General features: G+C 31.8%; 3 protein-coding genes across 3 annotated transcripts in view; 1 reads left to right on the top strand and 2 right to left on the bottom strand.

The window, feature by feature from the left end:
- Window positions 1–914: 914 nt before the first annotated feature.
- LOC130625686 (SAYSvFN domain-containing protein 1-like) lies at window positions 915–3,474 on the bottom strand. Its single transcript, XM_057440789.1, has one exon. The coding sequence runs from the start codon at window positions 3,303–3,305 to the stop codon at window positions 2,838–2,840; it is 468 nt and encodes a 155-aa protein (XP_057296772.1). The 5' UTR covers window positions 3,306–3,474; the 3' UTR covers window positions 915–2,837.
- LOC130625677 (F-box/LRR-repeat protein 5-like) lies at window positions 3,446–19,611 on the top strand. Its single transcript, XM_057440777.1, has 9 exons — window positions 3,446–3,602; window positions 10,470–10,805; window positions 12,155–12,253; window positions 13,036–13,099; window positions 13,527–13,812; window positions 14,823–15,033; window positions 15,588–15,670; window positions 16,565–16,798; window positions 19,308–19,611. Exons 1-9 carry the CDS (start codon window positions 3,501–3,503, stop codon window positions 19,534–19,536), a joined length of 1,644 nt encoding a protein of 547 aa, XP_057296760.1. The 5' UTR covers window positions 3,446–3,500; the 3' UTR covers window positions 19,537–19,611.
- Window positions 5,931–21,370, bottom strand: part of LOC130625687 (uncharacterized) — a 33,978-nt gene continuing 18,538 nt past the window's right edge. Inside the window, exons 2-3 of the mRNA XM_057440790.1 lie at window positions 8,460–10,349; window positions 5,931–8,352 (exon numbers count right to left, since the gene is read on the bottom strand). Of these exons, the coding sequence (XP_057296773.1) occupies window positions 9,970–10,349 (380 nt within the window). The 3' untranslated portion in view covers window positions 5,931–8,352; window positions 8,460–9,969. The remainder of the gene's footprint in view (window positions 8,353–8,459; window positions 10,350–21,370) is intronic.

Below are 21,370 nucleotides of genomic sequence, written 5' to 3'. Positions count from 1 at the left end.
TCGGACCTATTTCAACGAAAAAAAGCCCTTTAAAATCTGCAGATTCGCTTCAGTTTCAGGTTCCTCGTTTCGTGTTCCTCGTGTCATCCGAATGCAGTTCACATGATTCTAAAAAACGTCCTGTAGCTTCTAGAAAGTATTTAGAGTTTGACCATGATGAAAGTTGAATTGTCTGAATGGTGTGGTTACGAGAAGCAATTAAAGTTTAAATATTACAAAGTCTGATTTGTGAACGAAAGCAAAAAAAAGCTCAACCTTTCATGGTTTGTCCTGCTTTGTTATAGCTTATTGAGATGTATTGTTTCCAATCTCCAATACAGAACTTCAGATTTTCTTATGGAAAAAAAAAGACACTCTCCAATCTTTGCCAAAAATGGTGGCACAATAGCCGACAGTGTCCACCTTAGAGAGATTCCATTGTATAGCTGAAAAATATATTCGTTAAAACTAACCGCTTTCTGTACCTGTTAAAAAGGTAATTTTTTCTTACGATAGCTACTCAATAACTCTAAAAAGTTCCGTGACGCTACTTATTAATTTATTTATTTATTTATTTAAAACATATTTATAAAAATAAACTGCTATCAATGGAGGCCCTTTGTATAAGGTAAATAATGATAAAAAAAATATATTTATAAATACATAAAAAGATATGTTAGTGATTAGTATATATTGTTTTTTCTCTTATAGTGAAACTTCTGTAGCAGACACCATCAGGATTTTACCTTATTGCTATAAAATTTGGCGCGTATAAATTTTAGCGTTTGCGCAAAATTCTAAAAATGCGCCAAAATTTATATTATTATTACGCGCAAATGATATGTGCGCCAAAATTATTACGCACGAAATCGCGATGTTTTTCTTCTTCTAAAATTTTATAACATTTATTTAGTGAAAATTGTTCATATTTGTTAAATTTATTAATATCAAGAGTTAGTATAGTGCTAACGAAAATTCTAAACTTTCTTGCCATGCGCCAAAATTTCTACCATTATTACGCTGTGCACCAGAATTAGTACGCGCCAAAAAATCTGTAAAATCTAGTACCCAATGCCCACCTATCACATGCTGCATGATATTTGTTTTTAGCAACTATGCTTTCACAAAATAGTAACTTTACGAAAGTATTTTCAATAGTTTTTGAAATTTCTGGCAACTGATTGTGAAGAAAGACACATTAAAATAGAAAGTAAGCTTTAAAAATTAAATTTACTTAAATCAAAAATTTATGAAATACGAAGCCTTAACACAAATATATTTATAAAAAATGCGTGTTTTCCCTAAGTTTTGGTATACTATACCAAAACTTTGAGGAAAACATACCTGGTTTTCGTTTATAATTAAAACACGGGTAAAATTTTCACGGTTCTCGATATTTCAAGCCAGCTAAAGGACCGGGGTAGGGATAACATTGGAAATTAAAAAAAGATTGTGATGTCGCAATATAGTTTCTTTCATGACAACAATTGTATAGGAACACGACCCATTCTCATTCCTAGAGCTCTTTGAGATAGGCAAGAGAGATAGAACATGACACTAATATTTTGCCTAAAAAAGAGAGAAGTCTCCGTTATTAAGTACTATGAAGGGTACGATGAAGAACACAATAAAAAATAAACACTCTGTTTTGAAAGAGAGTTGTTAAAGAGATACAAACGTGTTCTACAACCTGGATCCCAGGACCCGTGGTCTCTATTTGTATATCTAACGGTGAGACGAACATAATCTCAGCACTGGTGGTAAAATACAAAAAGCCCTGGGACGAGGTTGTGTGTTTTAATCATTCTCTCTTTTCCCTTAGGGTGGGTTAACGATACAAGATGCCCTGGGTTGAAAAAATAAAGCATTTAATTTTAGTTTTTATACCACCAGTTCGTTATTTTACTCGATTCCAGCATCTTCTATTTTATTTATTATACTTAATAATAAAGCAGATATTCATGTTTACATTGAATGTTGCGCAGAAAAATAAAATTTCCCTTTCTCATCGATTTTTTTTTTCACTTAAAAATTTCAAACCTCGTATAAAATTGTGTTTAAAATCTAATTGGTTGATAAATTCCTATTCCCGTGGTAGTTGTTGCTCCTGATCGCTTTATTTCATACCTACAATAACGGAGGAATATTCATATTGACAAGATTGTGAGCATGAGCGCAATTGTTGACAGTAGTCCCATTTAAAGAGAACAAAATGCAACTGGAATTTCGTCTGAAAAAAATAAGAACAGACATGAAATCCCTAGGATCAAGTTTTGTTTCAGAAAGAAAAATCAGTGCAGTGTAGTTTTGTCAGGTTTGGAAACGAATTATATACCTGTTAAGGTTATTGAACCGGCTTCAAAATTCTGCTTTTCTGTCTAAATCAAACGGACAAGATATTATGTGATTTTGCACCAAGAACATATCAAGAATGTAGAACACATCCTAGAATTCCTCGTTCCTAGAGTCTGAAAAAATTATTTCTGAAGTAGCTTTTTTTTGCATGTTATTCACAATAAAATAGCTAAAATTTTCTTACAAAAACGTTTTAGGATGATAAATGGCGTTTTTCTCGTTTATTTAGCTATAGATGACAAAATCATTAGTGGCTGTGTTCTCCCTGTTCCTTAGTTTACCTACAGTAGAGTTTTGAAGCTGGGAATTTTTTCCTTATAATTGAGAGCCTGAATTTTTTTCCTGGCTGGACACGGCAACTAAAATATATATAGCTAGTATCCAAACTCTTTTTCGAGTTTTTTGCAAATATATAAAGTTAAAATGCTGGCATAATCATCATGATAAAAATATCAAAATCTAAAATTATGCATTTATTTATCTAATCCAAGATGTTAAATTTATTATCTAACAGCACCACCATATATCATTTGTTGTTCAAACTGCTCAGCAGTAAATGTTCCATCGATTCTTTCACAGTCCTTATTAAAAACAGAATAGGCACTTGGACCATTAGACTTGCCTTTCTTCATGCTAAAGTACATAATTATTGTTAAAGAGACAATAAAGTAAACAGCCCCAAATTCAATTTCGATAAAAAATAAAAGCAAACTGAACCAGAGTGCAAATTGTAATAAAGATTTTGCACTGTATAATTTCCGAAAAATTCTTTGTATGTATCCACATTCAGTTTCACTGCCATAGTTATCGTTATCTAACACAGAAGATACCGAGTTGCTTTCTTGTCTTATCACCTGTGACGATATGTTATTATCCTTCTTGTTATCTTCATGTTCTTGACTCATAGTTTTACCTTGTTGCCTTTCTTTCAGTCTTCTAGATGCACGAAATTCTGCTAGCTTTTTTTCCATATCAATACGGAAAAGCAGAGAGCAAATTTAGTCGCAAACCATATGCAATTCATCCGTAAAAAGGTGACGGAGTTTTAGTTCAAGAGTTTTAGAAAGTTATCATTGCTGCCATTTTTTAAAAAGTTTTGTCTTTAAGAGTTCCCAGAAAAATATGAAATCGGAGAAAAAATCGGGAGACCTTAAAAAACAAACAAAATGGCGGCCGTGGAAGGTAAACAGAAGAGCTATGAAGATGTAGACCTCTTTACCATTCCACACAATAGGATGAAACATATTTTGCATCGTGCCTCAGACAAGGTAAAAACGATTTTTTAGGAAAAAACGTCACAGAAAATGTCTAAATTTTTCTAAAGTTTTAAATTTTGACGATACAATTTTAACGTTTAGCTAGCTAATAGCTAGCTAGCCAGCTAGCTACACAGAAAAATCCACAAACAAAAAAATGCAGACCTTAGGTGAAGAAAGTCAAATTGTGGTTAAAAACTTTTGTACTGGAGCTACTAGCATCTTTATACTTATATGTTCAAAATCTAAACTACATGCAAGCTATATTTTAATTTCAATATCAAAAGATGCCTCTACCTGAAAGTAAAGTTTAGAATGGAATGGACTCGTCCACGGCTTACTGCCTGTACTATTTTGCCTGTCAATTTACATTCTCGGATCCGGGTTAACATTCTTGAAATTTTCTGATTATTTTCAACAAAAATTCTTAAATTCAGCACCAAAATTTATGGAAACATGCAAATTTTCAAGTTTATACACTAAGTACAACTGCCTCTATTAGTAGCCAAAGATGTTTTATGAAGAAATGACCACACAAATTAACTGCAGTGAAAATTTTTCACTGCAGTTAGATATTATGGTCAAACACTTATATATAAAATTTAAAAACTTTAAATTAGAATCCTGTTCTAATAATCTTTTGGTATTCTAAATTTCCTATGTTATATAAATTTTGCTGAAAAATCCAAATATGCCACTCATTTTAAAAGTTCCTTGTTTTCTTTTTCAAAATTTGATAATGTTAACCCAGATACGAGAATAAGAAGTCTGGGGATTATAAACAACATTTATCACAATGAAACTCGTTTATCATATGGTAGTCTGTTTTAAGCCATAAAATAAATCTCAGATCCAGGTTAAGTGAAGAAATTTTCTGATCATTTTTAACAAAAATGACCTATCTGAATTCTCTGATCCAAACAATTATCTTTTGAATTCTCACACTTCTCTTCTGTGTTTGAAACTTCTTTTCTCGACTTAATACTTTCCTACATGTGGTTAAAACTTTTTCTTCACAACTAAATTTAAAAATCTAGCCTGCAATTTTACACCCATAGTCTATTTTTGCAGTCGGAATGTTCTCCTTTGTTGCTCTCGGATGAGGGTACAAGTGGACTTTTCATGGTCAAACTTTCACAGTAGAAATCTTAATTAAACTGAATTTACAAGCATAACGGCGTTAAAATGTTTTAAAATGGCAAAGATTAAGCGATATCTAAAACGTATTAAAAATTTGATTAAAAAAAGAAGAATTTCTTGAAAAATCCAGTATCATATTTATGAAGGTTTCACCACAAAAACCTTATGATTACGGCATTTGTCTATCATTTCAAAATGGCTGCTTAATCTGAATACTGGCCCGTGATTGGTTCAACCAGTATTATGATGCGAACCCAACCACCAGGATATATGTTCTTTTACTTTTTTCAGGAAGTGTATATACTTGGCTAACATGTGCTCAAGTTACCTACACCTTATATTGCAGCAGGTCCTGGGTGCATGTACACGTGCATGAATAAAATAATAACAGTAGCAGAGTAGCAAACTACATGCTTTTTCTTTGTAGTGAATATATATATAAGCTTCAAGCTTATTTATTTATTTACTTACTTTAATATTTAGACAGCATTTTTCTTCAGTAATATAAATATTGTTATCAAGTACAGGGATTTTCACCATCATCTCTTATATATCGAAAAGGCAAAAAACCCTGGAGACGAGGGTGGTTGGTCATTTATTCAAAAACATGAGTTATCAAAATCCAGCTTCATCAATATTTCGAATAAGAATTGGGTCTAAGAATTTTGAGTTTATAGAAGAGAAGTGTTTATCACTTTGGAAAAGAAGTGTTTCGAACAGAAAAGAAGATTGCAGAGAGAAGTGTTGTACTTAAGAAGATAAAGATAGAGCTATAGGGGCCATCATAGATTCAGCATCCAGATTTATAAAAACATAAAAATTTTCAAGTACACTAATTACAGGGTTAATTCAAAACATGGGGTACCCCAATTGGGGTAGCATTTTGGATAATGGTTTGGGTAGCTACAGTACTGTAAAAAGGTATCTTAATATCGAGGATCGCGTATCGTGCGCGACGCGATCGATACGCGATAGGTTTTTTTGCTCCTAAATTTCTATTTCGTGAAGCCTTATCGCGCTTCCTTGATTTGCAGTCTCGATACATCCCGATGTGTTAAAATTAATTGCACTTAAAGAGAAAAAATAAATTAAGGTGACAGTAACCCTTTTAAAAATCGAAATTTTTTTTTTACATAATTAGTTACGAAAGATTGTTTTCAGACTATATATTCATATTTTTTCTGTTATATCACACTTGTCACGATTTTATGGCTAAAATACTATATATTATCCTTCACCAAAAATATTTAGCCTCAACAATTTCTCTTTAAAATAAAATTCATGAATAATTAATTAGTTCTGCCGAATATAGTTTAAGTCTACGCGCTTGCAAAATTGTACAGAAAGAAATGACGTAATTATTAAAGAGAAACGTTAATAACAACAAAGATGGCGCATTATGTAGAAATTTAAGACGATCTTCATTATGGTACACTGCACAAGCTTTTACTTTCGATAGCATTTTCGTTTTACTTTAAAATTTTCAGACATGCTTGGTGAACCATGCAGCCATGATACTGTATGTAGAAATCCTTTTATTCGTAATATTTTTCTTTTAACAGTGTTCGATGCAGCAGGGGATGCTAACAAAGAATATTTTGAAAAAAACAAAAGGCTTTTGTTAAAAAAATAAGAATTAACAAAAAAAATCCGCACACCGTTTTAACAGGGTTAACCCAAGGTTCATTAAAAACCAGAAGCTGATGGAAAATAATGAGATTGTAAAAAGTTGGAGCTCGAAGAAGCTGATTTTTTTCTTGTTTATGATACATTTTTAAATAGAGATTTCTGCTGACTCAGCAATTTTAGTGTAAAGTTAAAATCATTTTATTATGTATTAAGGCTTATATTTTTAGGAAATAGTAAAAAAAAATGGTATAAATAAAACACTGAGTAAATAATTCAGCTATTTGGACTGCTAAAAAAGGGTTACTGCCACCTTAAATGATAATCTCAAAAAAAATAATTTCTTAAATTGCAACGTAAGAATAAGAAAGTATGTTTAATAAATTATTTCTTTTAAATAATAGCAGGAATTCTTTGAAAAAGTTCTAGCATCTTTTTATTACTTTTTGAGGCTTTGTGGGTCTGATCCATGTTTTTGTTCTTTATATACTTCTTTGTTTCATTTGCGGTTTCTTAAAATAATTAAATATATGTGGCATATTTTGTGCATGAATGCAGAAGCAAGTGATGTTTGCATTTGCAGGCAAGAGCTGATGGCGTTTGTTAAAAAAAGATCAGAGTTAAAAAAAGAAAGAACACGGAGATTAGCATTAAAAATAATGGAACTGACAACAAAGCGATTTTATGTAAACTAATGAATTATTTGTATATGGGAAAGCTGTAACTGGGACTTGTTGTAGAATGCCGAAATGCTTGTTTGACCAATTAGAGGAAAACATGTCCCTGTGTTATGTAAATAAGTTGTAAATCATTGTTTTTAAGATCAGCGACCATATAATGTTGTTTAATTACAAAGAAAGAACGAAGAAATTATTGTTTATTGTTGTTATACAGCAAATCTTTAGTCAGAAAAATTGACAACTTCATCGGCATCAAAGTTCCAATGTGAGATAATTGTTAGTTATTCGAGAAATGCGCTCTGTACGATACAATATGAAATTTTGACTCTTAGAACGTTCTTAATTTTCTCATTGTTAAGTATGTATAGATATTAATGTTCTTATTTTGTTACAGTTTGACAACTTATTATTAACGAAAAAGGCCATGCTAAACAACTTATATCCTTTTTTATTATTCTTATTTTTTTTTATTTTAGATAATTGACAGACAATGCCAACCTCCATCCCAGGGCTTTTTTATCTTTTTGATACAAGGGACGGCGAGAAAGAAAGAGAGAAAAGAAAGCCTTGGGATCGATGTTGAGACGAAGCAAGCAATGGAAATAATCAAACAAAAATCATGTCAACATTTTTTCATTTTTCAAGTGTAAAATAAGTTTCAAGAAGCATGTATAGCCTACAAAAAAAGATTTATCTTAGGAAAAACGTATATAAAACTAATCAAAAAAGCTGCTTGCGGCTTCCAGCCTCATTGATTGCATCCTTGCACTTTTGCCACATTTCTTTTTTTTTCTTTTGCGCCCATGGCATGTAATTCGAATACATAGTTTTTTATTTTTTCTAGCTTTTCTTCATCAAGCTTTTTTCCGTTCTTTTGTTCCCGAGCAATTGCCCTCCCTACGCTCAGTCTTTGTGAAAATATGTTCTGACAAATTCTTAGCGAAGTTTGGTAAGGAGCTTGATTGTAGCTTCAATTGTTGCACTTGGGCAAACGTTAATTAAGCCAACGGAGAATCTGTATTGGTCTTTGTAAATGAAGCTGATGAAACTGATGTCGATGCTGATGTCGGTGTCATCAATGGAATAGGCGACATTTGGAAGCTTCTTCGCCTAGGCGATTCGTGTAACTGTGGGGTTGTTAAAAGCGTTACCACTTTCACAATCATACGTTCGTGGTTGCTTACAGCATCTGAACTACGATCTTTTATTAACTGCCTTATCAATGACTGCAGATATTCCTAATTTTTTGATAACGCTTCAACTTGCTTTCGCAAGGCTTTCATCTGTTCAACCAATTCATTTTGTGAAGGAGTTACCTTAAAAATATAAGAAAATTAAAGGTTAACAGTGATAAAGTCGTTTTCGCAAATTTTTCTAACAATTTATTTAACATGTATTTATTCCGTTGTAGTTAAAAACTAACCGTAATTGTTAGAAAAATTTGCGAAAACGACTTTTCATTTTCGCTATCATCAAGTATTTCTTTCGATACGAATAGCGAGTCTTCGTTTAGGAGCGACGTTAAAGGGAGCATGGACTGATTTTCTGTTGTCTTTGAAGAACACAATGGTGAATGCGTTAGTGGTTTAAAAGGCCAAAAACAAGACGGTGATGGTATACTTGTTGAAACATTAGTTTCAAATATTTGAGGAGGCAGTGGCGAGTCTGGAAGGATTGGAAGACCTGGTGCAGATGCTGGCGAAGACTGCAGTTAAGGTTTTTTTCGCGCCTGTGGAGGTGGTGATTGGCTTAGTTTTATTATTGATGCGCCAGGTAGTGAAAAAGATGGTGTAGAAATTTCGTTTTCTGGTGTCGATGGATTTTTTTCTGTTTTTTTCATCATAGATTGCACCGTGTATTTTGACAGTGAAGTTGTCGCCTGTGCCAACATTGAGGAGGTCGACGTTGAACATGCACGGGGCAGAAGTAAATTTTTATTGTTCACTTCGGTGATCTTAACCATAAATGCCTAGTAAATAACATAAGCATATATAAAATTTATTTAAAAGGTAGAAAACGCAATAAATTTTTAAGCCAACCCTATTTTTTGTTAAAGCCCTGGGATCCTCATACGCTTACCAGCTCTTTAGTAATGGAAGCTTTTGTTTTGTTTTTTCTTTTCTTTTCTCTATTTTCTCTTTTTTTGTCTTTGTTTCATCGCTTTTAATTGTATCCTTTTTTATTGCGTCTTTTCCCGAGGCTTCTTCGGTTTTTGCATCTTTTGAATTCCTTTTTGGTTGCTTTTTCTTTTTAATCCCGGATGTTTGTTCTTCTGTATGTTTTTCTTCAGGTTTTCTTTTTTTAGTTGTATCTGTAGATTTTATTTCAGCTTGATTATCAAATTTATCTGCATTCATTGGATCGTTGTGATAGTCAAGAGATTTACAGTTAACCTAGTTTATAAGAACGTTGAGCTTAATAAAGATAAATAAAAGATAAAAATAAGATAAAAAAACCCTGTACAATAGGATTTTTGTTCTACTAATGTCCCAATGCTTTGCCTTGTCTTTCCACGACTATCGGTAATACCTTTTGCAAATGATTAATGTACTTAGTGCATTTATGATAATCCACTGTGCTCCAAAAGTTACTAATACCGTTAACAAGTTCTTCTATGTTTCGTTTCACGCGTCTTCTAATATGAGTTTTCAGTTCATGCCACATCATTTCTATTGGGTTCATATCAGGTGATTCTGCTGGAGTAGGCCAATAATTTATGTTATTTTCTTTGATAAAGTTCATAGCATAGTTCTTACCTAAAAAAAAGTTTATTATAGGTGAAAATTCGGCCTTGCGTGTATAACAGACAACAAAGTAGAAATAGGGAGAAACTTGCTTGTATGTTTTGGGTCATTATCTTGTTGAAAACGATGATTATCAGGAAAAACCTTTTGTATAAAAGGAAGAAGAAGATTTTGTAATATTTCATCCACCTAAAATTTTTTCCTCGTTATTCGCATAAATATAGCTATGTTTGTGGGGCCTCGCTTTGAAATTCCAGCCCATACATGCACCTTGTAGGGATGTTTCACTGTTGGCTTTAAGTTTGGCAGTGTACCTTTTTTTCGGAAACACAATTTTCCATGTTTGTCTAACAATATGCTAAATTCATCAGTGAATATAACATTATCAAACTGCTCTTTTTGTAATAAACAATCTTGTGCGAATGCTAAGCGTGCTATCTGGTTTGGAATTCTGATTAACTGGCAATATTTTGGACCACTTTGAACCCAACCCAATTTCCTTCTAGTGAGTCGTATGGTCGCAATATTAAACTCTACGCCAAATTGATTTAAAATGAGCCTTTGTAAATCTAAAAAAAAGTTTAAGAAATTAAATACTTTTTTGTAAAACAAGAATAGACAGTTTATGTATCTTTGATCTACATTCTGTACATGTATTTACATTATTTTAAAAATGTTTTCTTTTACAGGTCAAATGTACAGATTTTTCATGTGTTGCATCATTTCGTACTCTTTTATCAGAGCTTTTAAAGACATTCACAGAGTTAAAACATCATGAGGAAATTGAAAACAAGTACATCATGAAGATACTTAAACGTCGCTTACAAGGTGAAGCACTGAAAAAACTACTAGTGCATTTGCATGCTCATAGTCACATATCTGACATACTGAATCAAGTTCGTAAAACAGAAAGGGAAGTTGAGGAAGGGTTTGTTCGTGATTTAAGAGTTCAAGGACTGAAGTTAAATGAAGCATTACAAGAATTTTTTGAGGAGTATCTACCGCATATGGTAGAAGAAGAGCAGGTAAGTTATGACACAATGAATGAGACTGCTATCAGTTTTAAAAAACACTTACTCTAATATTTACATATTTTATTATTAATTTTATATTAACATATTAGGTAAAACACAGGGAGAAAAAACTAATCATGAGAGTCGGCGAAAAAACTTTCTCCAGCTATAAAATTCCCCCTGTTGTGGCTAAAATTTTGTCTGACTATCTTAACCTGACTAAAAATCTTAAAAAAAACTATTTTTCATTACAATATTCTGGTTTGTTCCTGCAAAACTCAATTAACTAATTTTTAAATTGACTTTAATGATTATATGAGAGGGAAAGAAAAGAAAGTGTCAGATAGAATATTCGCGTATAGATCAAGACTTAAATTTAAAGAGTTTTGGCTCAAAAAAAAACCCATGGTCATGTCTAAAGATTTAATTGGTTACAAACATTTGAAATAGAAATCATGTGTATCATCAAAATAGTTAAAAGTAGCGTGCAGTCAATTGGAGGAGACATTTTCTTCTAGAGTGGGAGGGACCATGTTCTTTAACTTTAATTTGATAGCCAAGCTGTTTTTTGTAAACATAGATAAATAAAAAAAGTATTCAGAACCTAAACTCGCTCATAATTTACCCCCTCTTCATAAAACCTCTGTTAATCCCTATTCAGTGTACGAAAATGACAACGTTAGAATTTGAATTCAGTCTACATAGAATGTTGTGGAGACAAGGCACCAATTTAGAGTGTTTTGGTCTTAAATTTTTAGATACATTTGTGTAATTAAGCTATTTAAATTGTGACAAACTATAAGTGTGACAAATTCGGGTGCATTTGTAAGATTTCTTGTTATTAAATGATTCAAAAAGCAGTATTTTCATATTGAATTGTAACCAAACGCGTTTTCACTATATTCATTTTATAGAGGCATGCATGTAATATAGCTATTTTCAGGCAAATTTGACCCTTACTTAAGTGCGCATTAAAAAAAATTACTTTGAAGAAACGAAATAGCACTTGGAAAAGGAAACATACTGTATTTTTAAAAAAACTTGTTACAAAAGCAATATTTATTTCGAAAATGGGAGTAAATTATCCTTTTTATAAAATATATGGAAGTCATTGTACCGTTACAAACCCCCTAATTTTATTTAATTTTTAAATTGATAGCAAGGCATGATCTTAGAATAAATTGCAACTGTTTTGTGTTCTTATTTCTATGTTACAATTGTGTTTTATTTTCTGGAAACTAAAATAATAAATAAATGTTCGAATTGTTTATTCACTCTCCTGTTAAATATCTGCCACTGTTCACAGTAAATTAAAAAATCTCAAAAGTTCAGTGTATAACGTTTTTCATTATTTTTAATAGGTACTGCAACCTATGCTAATGCAGTTCTTGCCACCTGATGAGTTACGTCATATAAAGGAAATCGTGATTCGGCTGCATGAACTCAAAGATTTAAAAGAGGTAAAAAAATAGCTTTCATTCAGATTTTATAATGCGTAAAATATATGTGGGATATATGCAACAAGCCTGAAGTCTATCAGCACTAGGGGTAAAGGTTAAAGTGCCTGCAGCCCCTTTGACTGGGTATAACTTTTGTTCCGCTTTTACTTTTTACTTTTATTAAGGCTTGTGAGAAGAAAAAAAATTCAAAATTTTTATATTTAACAGGGGGTATTGCATTTTTCAGACAGGGTTTTTTTTTGTAAATTTTAAAAGTGCTGGCATGCTTGTACGAGTGTTATAAGATGTTATATTGCTTGTAAACTTATTATTACACGAATGTTCATGGCCAAGTGGTTGCTAGGCTGTTCCTAAGGAGATAATAGGGGTTCTCGGAATAAAGAGCAGAGCAGATTTGAAGGAAAATTCGATGCAGCAAAATGTCATTTCTAAACTCAATGACGTCATTATATTGTTTACCTTACCTCGAACATCTATAAATGCCATACTATAGACATTATAAACATAGAAAGTTCTGGAAAAACGAATTTTTTTCCTACAGATATGACGTCATTAAAATATAACATTTTTTTTTTATATGAAAATAATTTTTTTCTTTTTAGTGAATAAATCTACCAAGAATTTCTTTTTCAATCATTGTTTTGTTTTATGGACATCTTCTGTTTCTCAGTTTCTTTTTTTGTTTGAAGCTATATCAGATGGAAAAAAAATTGTTTTTTTGTATATTCAAGTTATTTTTTGCATGATATGCATAAATAATACATTGTGTATGACTATTATAGAAACGTCTTGTCGCTGAACAGTCATTCAATTGTAGTTTTGGCTGCTTGTCTATCAGTGAAGAAAGTATGTGCTTCCCTTAATTTAAAGTTTTTGACTACACACTTCCTCGCATATTTGTTTGCTTTGATGAACCAATCTGGAAATCTTATATTTGATTTATCTTAAAGCAGCTTGTGGATGCTCAATGTTCTTATATAACTTTTTCAAGTAATTCAGTATTCTGCTAGTTAGCAGTTAACAATGTCCATAATCTAACCTTGGCGTTCCTAATAGACGGACATGTCCTTTACCTGTGTTACGTTGGTTTAAAACATATTTTAGACATTAGTTAACTTTCATTGTTAAAATTACTATATGGAAAATTACTATACCAAATCATTTCTGCGTGGTCTGCGTTACTATGTTTGGTTTCGCTTAACATAATAGATGTAGAAGTTAGTCTTTTAATTTTTACTCCAAATATACGAAAGATTTTGTAACTTTTCTTCAGCAATTTCACACGATTTCCAACATGATACTGAACAAGCAAGACAGTTGATAAAATGTCTGCCACCTGAAATGCTTATGAACATATTCTCGTATTTGAATCCAAAGGATCTTTGCCATACTGCGCAAGTCTGTAAACAATGGAGTGAGTGTGCAATGAATGGTGATCTTTGGAGTGTATTGCATCCTGCTAGGTGGGCAAGAGGTGACTGGTGTTTTGGTATTGGAGCAAATTCCGATGACTGTAATTGTGATTGCCAACCAAACTACGACTTGGTGACATTTTCCGAGTAAGAAAAATATTAATGTTAATATTACATCAGTGATTTTTATCCAATTAGTTTATCTGACAGTGTTCGTGACAATGTCCAGATCTTCCAATTCCACAACTACCAAAAAAATTATGCTAGAAAAAAATTATACCATTATTAATATAATTAATAATTTCTCTATCTGTCGTCGTCAAAAAGAAATGCAACAAAGAATTCAGAGAAACTATTAATGCATGTGTCTATTGTTAACTGTTGTCTATTTTATTCCGCCGTTTAAAAGGAAATAAAATTGATTTTATGTTTTTTAAGCTTGTCTGAAATAAAGAAACTTTTTTGGCAAAAAGAGTGATGGATTTTAGGGTTTATTTTGTTAATTTTAATTTATTTTTTAGTCTCCTTATCTCTTTTTAATTTCAAATACGAGTTGGCATATTTCGACTCACTACTCTCGAACAAGGAGAAAAAAAATTATTACGGTCAAATATTTCCAAATGTTAAAGATTTCACAGTTTTTGCTAAAATCTTTCGAAATTAATTTCCTATGAAAATGTTCAAAATCAACCGTTCGTATCAAGTTAAATTCACACAATATTATTTTGAAAATCAAGAAATCAAAGAACTAATGTTTTCACTTTTTTTCAGAGGATCTAAGAGCACTCTGCTAGCATGAAAAACACAGCCCCAAATGTTATGGAAATTGGATTCATGGATACATAAAAATCAAGAGCTTTTCCATCCCCATGAAAATATTCTAAATTTCTAATCTTTAAAATTAACCTTTAAAATAGAACTTGGTTATGCACCGGTGCCGACCAAGGAACATAGGTCTTTTCTTCAGTCGCCAATGGCAACTCGGATTTTGTAAAGTGAATCTTGGCCAAGAGGGTCTTTTTGAAAATAAGCACACATTTTTCCAAGAAAGTTTTTTCCTTACGGTGTATGCTAGTTAAATTCAGTGTGATTAGTGCTTCTCACATGCGAGGTCCTGTGTTTAGAGATGTCAGTAAGAACCTTAAATATTTTGTCAGTTTTGCAGATGAGAAAATAGGTGACAATTCTTGTGAGAATGATGACAGTAGCAGTAGTAGCAGTAGCACCGATGGTGAGGAGTCTGTTCATGAACTGGTAAAAAAAGAAAAAAGAATACTTAATGGTTTATCAAGGTATTTGTTGCCGAAAAATGGAAGATATGTGAAAACATTTGTTTTGGAATGTAGTAAAGCAATAACCAATGGAATGGTGATTATTTTGTTTGTTTGTTTTCGTGTTTGTTTGTTGTGTATTGCCCAAGCCTCACATTAGGGAAATCAAATGGTTTGGAAAATAGGAAATCGTTTAACCTGAGCTAAAAAAGCGTATACATTTTTAGAAACTTGTTTTGAACAGTTTTGTTATTTTTGTTGCTTAACAAACGAATTGTTTGTGATTACAACTAGTTTTTTTAATAAACTAAAGCTAAAATATTTCTTTGTGTCATAAGGAATCTTAAATCTTACATCTTCATTTGAACTCTTAGTAAAATTTTTGTTAGCAAAAATAAGAGGAAAGCATTGGGAAATTCTGTTGGGGGGGGGGGGGGTTTAGATTATATATTGCCTTTAGAATTAAGGGAAACTCACATACACTTGGGCAAAAATAATATATTGCCAAAGATATCATTAGATCCATATGTCGAAAATAGGTAGAAAATAGTACACGATTCAACAACTTTTGTTAGCAAGCGATAGTAATGTAGTGTCCAGTTTTTTTGTTGGTATTTTAAGTTTAACTAACTAACGTTATATTCTATTTAGATATTTCGCATATTATCGCATTGTAGGAATCTTGAACACTTGGATATTTCTCAAACTATTATTTCCGACCTTGGATTGCTAGGGTAAAACTGTTTGGATCTTGAATATGTTTTTTTGTATCAAGTGTATTTTTCACAAGCCTTGGTTACATTGTATTCGTGAAAATCTGAAAACAACTGATTGATGAAGTATATGTTGGAAAACGATGCTTATTGGTTATTTAGCTCTTTTATTTCCGATTTTTCTTTTTCTGTATTTTTTAGTTTTGTTATTACCAAGTTAAATTTAAAAAAGTTTGCATGAAGCCTATTGGGGATTTTACTGATATGAGATTCCCAATATGAGTTTGTGTAGCAAGTTTCTAACCGATTGGGCAGTATAAATATTCTGCTGAAAATTAAAATAAATCGGTAGTGAGATGTCAAATTAGAATAGATTCATGAAAATCAAATTGAGAAAATCATGTAAACGGGAATTAATTTTTTCTGTAACTTGTTGATTTTATATTAGAAATTTCATATCAGTGTACAAATCACCTGCAACAAATTCCATTTATAGGCTGCGCTATGTTCATTAATATTTCCACTTAAATCATTTAAAACATTAAATTTTTCGGCTAAGTTTCTGGTCTGTATTATGTTTAAAAAAACAATTTAAAGCAAGGTGAGCCAAGAGTACAAGCTAGTAATGAATTCATATTCCTGAAAGTTTTCATAATGGTATTTGTATGCTCAAAGTTTCTGCAAAGCTTTTTCAAACTATTTCATCAAAATCCTTGCTAAGACAGCAAGCAAATAGGAATTTGATTTAATCCGATAAAAGTTGAGAAATGCCTGTCTGCCTAATTTTCTTTCTTTTTGTGAGCCAAAATGATAGCTGCAATTAGCGACAGGCAAATTCCAGTGCATCTTACAACGGAGTCATAACTAGTCAATATAAAATCTGTGATTATGTGTTATACGCAATTTTTGTTTTAGCTTATTTAAAGCTGGTTGCACTAAACTGCAATACTTGGATGTATCCGGTTGCAAAAACGTAACAGATAAAACTTTAATCAAACTTTCTATTGCTTTGGGAAAGTCAAAGAAAGAAGGATTCTACAGGCAGAAAGATTGTTGTAAAAAAGTCTACAAAAATACATCCAGTGAAATACGTCGATTGCATACTTTACGTTTAAGTGGTTGCTATCAGATCACGGATGCTGGTTTGAGGTGAGAGACATTCTGTAGGACATAAAATGTTTAGTTGCACAAGGCTTGTGGACGGATATTTAATACTTCGCGAAATAAGTTGAATTACTGTAATTTCATATTACTTAAAGAAGAGCTAACGATTGATAAAAAGTTGTGGTTAAAATATTCATTATAATCTGAGTATGAACTGGTTATATTTGTGAGCTTTAGCCAGTGTAAATTATGACTTTCTGTTTAAACGACACAAATGAACAAAATATTAAAGAATCAATTTGACCTTTGTTCAATAATGGCGGCAACCGTTAATGTAGTTATCGTCTCTAAAGGGGAAAAATTGGACATAAAAAAATGAAAATTTTTTGTCATGTTGTTTTCGGGACATGTAACAAAAACACATATATGTAAGTTTTTTCGTTAGTTCTTCTTCAAACTGGAAATCATTAGACAATAGTTCTTCTTTAAGCTGGAGATCATTAGACAATAGTTCTTTTTAAAATGGAGATCGTGAGAGAATAGTTCTTCTTTAAACTGGAGATCATTAGACAATAGTTCTTCTTTAAACTGGAGATCATTAGACAATAGTTCTTTTTAAGCTGGAGATCGTGAGAGAATAGTTCTTCTTTAACCTGGAGATCATTAGACAATAGTTCTTCTTTAAACTGGAGATCATTAGACAATAGTTCTTTTTAAAATGGAGATCGTGAGAGAATAGTTCTTCTTTAAACTGGAGATCATTAGACAATAGTTCTTTTTAAGCTGGCGATCATTAGACAATAGTTCTTTTTAAAATGGAGATCGTGAGAGAATAGTTCTTCTTTAAATTGGAGATCATTACACAATAGTTCTTCTTTAAACTGGAGATCATTAGACAATAGTTCTTTTTAAGCTGGCGATCATTAGACAATAGTTCTTTTTAAAATGGAGATCGTGAGAGAATAGTTCTTCTTTAAACTGGAGATCATTTGACAATAGTTCTTTTTAAGCTGGAGATCATTAGAATATAGTTCTTCTTTAAACTGGAGATCATTAGACAATAGTTCTTTTTAAGCTGGAGATCATTAGAAAATAGTTCTTCTTTAAACTGGAGATCATTACACCATAGTTCTTCTTTAAACTGGAGATCATTAGACAATAGTTCTTCTTTAAACTGGAGATCATTACACAATAGTTCTTCTTTAAACTGGAGATCATTAGACAATAGTTCTTTTTAAGCTGGAGATCATTAGACAATAGTTCTTTTTAAAATGGAGATCGTGAGAGAATAGTTCTTCTTTAAACTGGAGATCATTAGACAATAGTTCTTTTTTAAGCTGGACATCATTAGACAATAGTTCTTCTTTAAACTGGAGATCATTAGACAATAGTTCTTTTTAAGCTGGAGATCATTAGACAATAGTTTTTCTTCAAACTGGAAATCAGTAGACAATAGTTCTTCTTTAAGCTGGAGATCATTAGACAATAGTTCTTCTTTAAACTTGAGATCATTAGACAATAGTTCTTCTTCAAACTGGAGATCATTAGACAATAGTTCTTTTTAAGCTGGAGATCATTAGACAATAGTTCTTCTTTAAACTGGAGATCGTGAGAGAATAGTTCTTCTTTAAACTGGAGATCATTTGACAATAGTTCTTTTTAAGCTGGAGATCATTAGACAATAGTTTTTCTTCAAACTGGAAATCAGTAGACAATAGTTCTTCTTTAAGCTGGAGATCATTAGACAATAGTTCTTCTTTAAACTGGAGATCGTGAGAGAATAGTTCTTCTTTAAACTTGAGATCATTAGACAATAGTTCTTCTTCAAACTGGAAATCAGTAGACAATAGTTCTTCTTCAAACTGGAAATCAGTAGACAATAGTTCTTCTTCAAACTGGAAATCAGTAGACAATAGTTCTTCTTCAAACTGGAATTCAGTAGACAATAGTTCTTCTTCAAACTGGAAATCAGTAGACAATAGTTCTTCTTCAAACTGGAGATCATTAGACAATAGTTCTTCTTCAAACTGGAAATCAGTAGACAATAGTTCTTCTTCAAACTGGAGATCGTGAGAGAATAGTTCTTCTTTAAACTGGAAATCAGTAGACAATAGTTCTTCTTCAAACTGGAGATCATTAGACAATAGTTCTTCTTCAAACTGGAGATCATTAGACAAAAGGTCTTCTTTAAACTGGAGATCATTAGACAATAGCTCTTCTTTAAGCTGGAGATCATTAGACAATAGTTCTTCTTTAAAATGGAGATCGCGAGAGAATAGTTCTTCTTTGAGCTGGAGATCATTAGATAATAGTAAGATTGTCTTTAGCTTTGGAGTATGGTAGTTTTATTGGATTAGTGAGATGGTTAATGATTAACAGAAATAACACATCCAAAATCTTCTAAAAATATTTATTTTATTTAAAACATTGGTAGTCTGTTCTTTAAAATTCACATACGGCCAACCGTGTTTTCTTATTGTCAAAAATATCTAACTTCATTAGATATTTGCTATTTCACCCATAAAACTTTGCGTTCTTCATGGTTTCTATCTAGGGCTCTGAGTAAATATGGCGGCTTACCAAAATTACGTCATCTCGATTTATCAGGCTGCTTGAATGTCTCTGCTGATGGCCTGAGCGAGTTAATAGACCAATGTCCGTCAATTGAATCCAGTGAATTGTTTTATTGTGATAACATTGAAGGTCCTTATGCTGACGTCGCAGCTGGATGTCAAAATGGTGGATGTTTGAATCGATTTTGTTGCAGGAGCTTGCAAGATTAGGATAACGTGCTGAAATCACATTATGCTGTTTTTAATTATTTTGTTTATTTAAAAATTATTTTTTTTGTATTTAAACTTTTTTTTTTTTTTTATGCATACATAGATCAGTTTAAAAACTAAAAGTTTACTTTGAGATGTAATACACGTTTTTTGTAAAGGAACCTAGTTTCTAAAAACTTTGAGGCTGAGATTTTGCCAAAATCAACAACATACTTAGCCTGAATTCCGCCATGTTATAAGAACAAAATAATATGAGTCTAGAATTACTGAGAACCAATTATTTCCAAACTGTTTCTCATTTCATTTCAGTACACATGTACGCTTCTACAATAAGATAACTTCTAACAAGATAAGTTTTGCCTTCCAATCCTAAAAAATATTCATCATCATCCGTAACTTTAAGAAGAACACAAAAACAAACCTCAGTTGAAATTTAGAAGTTCTGATAAAAAAGTGCATGTTGATTTCACGCTATTTTTGAACACGCATAAACTAAGTTTACTTTGTTCATTCACTTGACTTGGATGGAAACCAGGTTTTAAATTTTTTGATGCAGTAGGCGATTCTATGTTGTTATTGGTTTAACTCTTTAAGATCGACAATGAGGCCGACAATGAATGAAAAAAAAAAGAACAAATATTTTTTGGCAAAAAACGTTCGCAGCAATGTTGAAATTTTACTTATATTTTGTAGAATTCTGGTTAACATATCGTGTTTATTAAATAGCAGTGTTTGGTGGAGAATACTTTTTCCTGAAATCTCCTTAATTTTAATTGTACAACCCATCGCATGTTTTTATTTGTACAGCAATGGTTTCATCTTCACTCATGGCATCCCGTTAAAATCCTCTCAAATCTTATCTGTTGTTGAAAATTATAAAAATGTCCCGAAATCTTCTCAAAACACCATCGTCATCAAGGTTGAAAAAATTCGCCAAAAGTCGTTAAATCTCCTCATACTTGACTCTCTAAAAAGATTGACAACTCTGAGGTAAAAGTTCTCGTTAAAAGAGAATTTTACGAAAATTGAGTTGTCTTGCTTCATTTTTTAATAAGGATAATCCCTTATTAAAAAATGAAGACACGGCTGCTGATTAAAAATAAGACCAGATCAGCTTGCTTGGAAAGCCCCGTAAAGTCTTTACTATAGTTTAGTTTTTGTAATAACTTGTTAGTAAGATCAAGTGGAAAATGGCTTCAAACTAAAGAGATCTGCTGCTTTTATATTAAAGGGGTCATTCAAGCTGTTTGTTTGAAAAAGATGAATTTTTGCGCAAAAACTTTGCAGAACAACAACACGTGTGTCCATAGATGTTGTGTAATAAAGTACCAGCTCTATCATTTTATCTTCAGTATTTTTACACATTTGTCAAACGTTGGTACTTAAATTCAAAACATAAAATATAATATCCCTTTGTGTGATGGTCACGCGTCGATGATATTAAAAATAATAAAGTATCAACACAAGTATCAACACAAGAAAAATATTTTTATTTTTGTTACTGGTACTTACTGAACTGAAGTGAAGATAGAAAAAAGATACGTAAACAAAGATAAAACTCTCATTGCACATTCAATTTGTTGTCGAATGTTTCCGTATAGGCTGTATATTTCTCAAATCTGACGCCATCTCATTAAATAAACTTCATCATTCGAAGCTGGTAGATGTTATGAAGGAGCGAACCAAGTAAGGAAAAAATATTTTTGGCCGTGACAGATGTTTCTAAAGTTTCAAGAGGTATTAACGAAGGTTATAAAATGCTGGCACCACGATTGTATGTAAAATATTTGTGATTATCTTAATTTAAAGATTTTAATTTTGATCTTTATTGATA

This window comes from Hydractinia symbiolongicarpus, chromosome 14 (genome assembly GCF_029227915.1).
Source record: "Hydractinia symbiolongicarpus strain clone_291-10 chromosome 14, HSymV2.1, whole genome shotgun sequence".
Classification (NCBI taxonomy): domain Eukaryota; kingdom Metazoa; phylum Cnidaria; class Hydrozoa; order Anthoathecata; family Hydractiniidae; genus Hydractinia; species Hydractinia symbiolongicarpus.
Note: the sequence above shows the minus strand (reverse complement) of the source record. Positions and strands in the feature narration are given on the sequence as shown.

Coding starts and splice junctions, on each gene's coding strand:
- LOC130625686 (XM_057440789.1), bottom strand. CDS start 3,305: ATGGAAAAAAAGCTAGCAGAATTTCGTGCATCTAGAAGACTGAAAGAA.
- LOC130625677 (XM_057440777.1), top strand. CDS start 3,501: ATGGCGGCCGTGGAAGGTAAACAGAAGAGCTATGAAGATGTAGACCTC. Junction 3,603..10,469: donor TGCATCGTGCCTCAGACAAG/GTAAAAACGATT, acceptor TTTCTTTTACAG/GTCAAATGTACAGATTTTTC. Junction 15,034..15,587: donor AAGCAATAACCAATGGAATG/GTGATTATTTTG, acceptor TATTCTATTTAG/ATATTTCGCATATTATCGCA.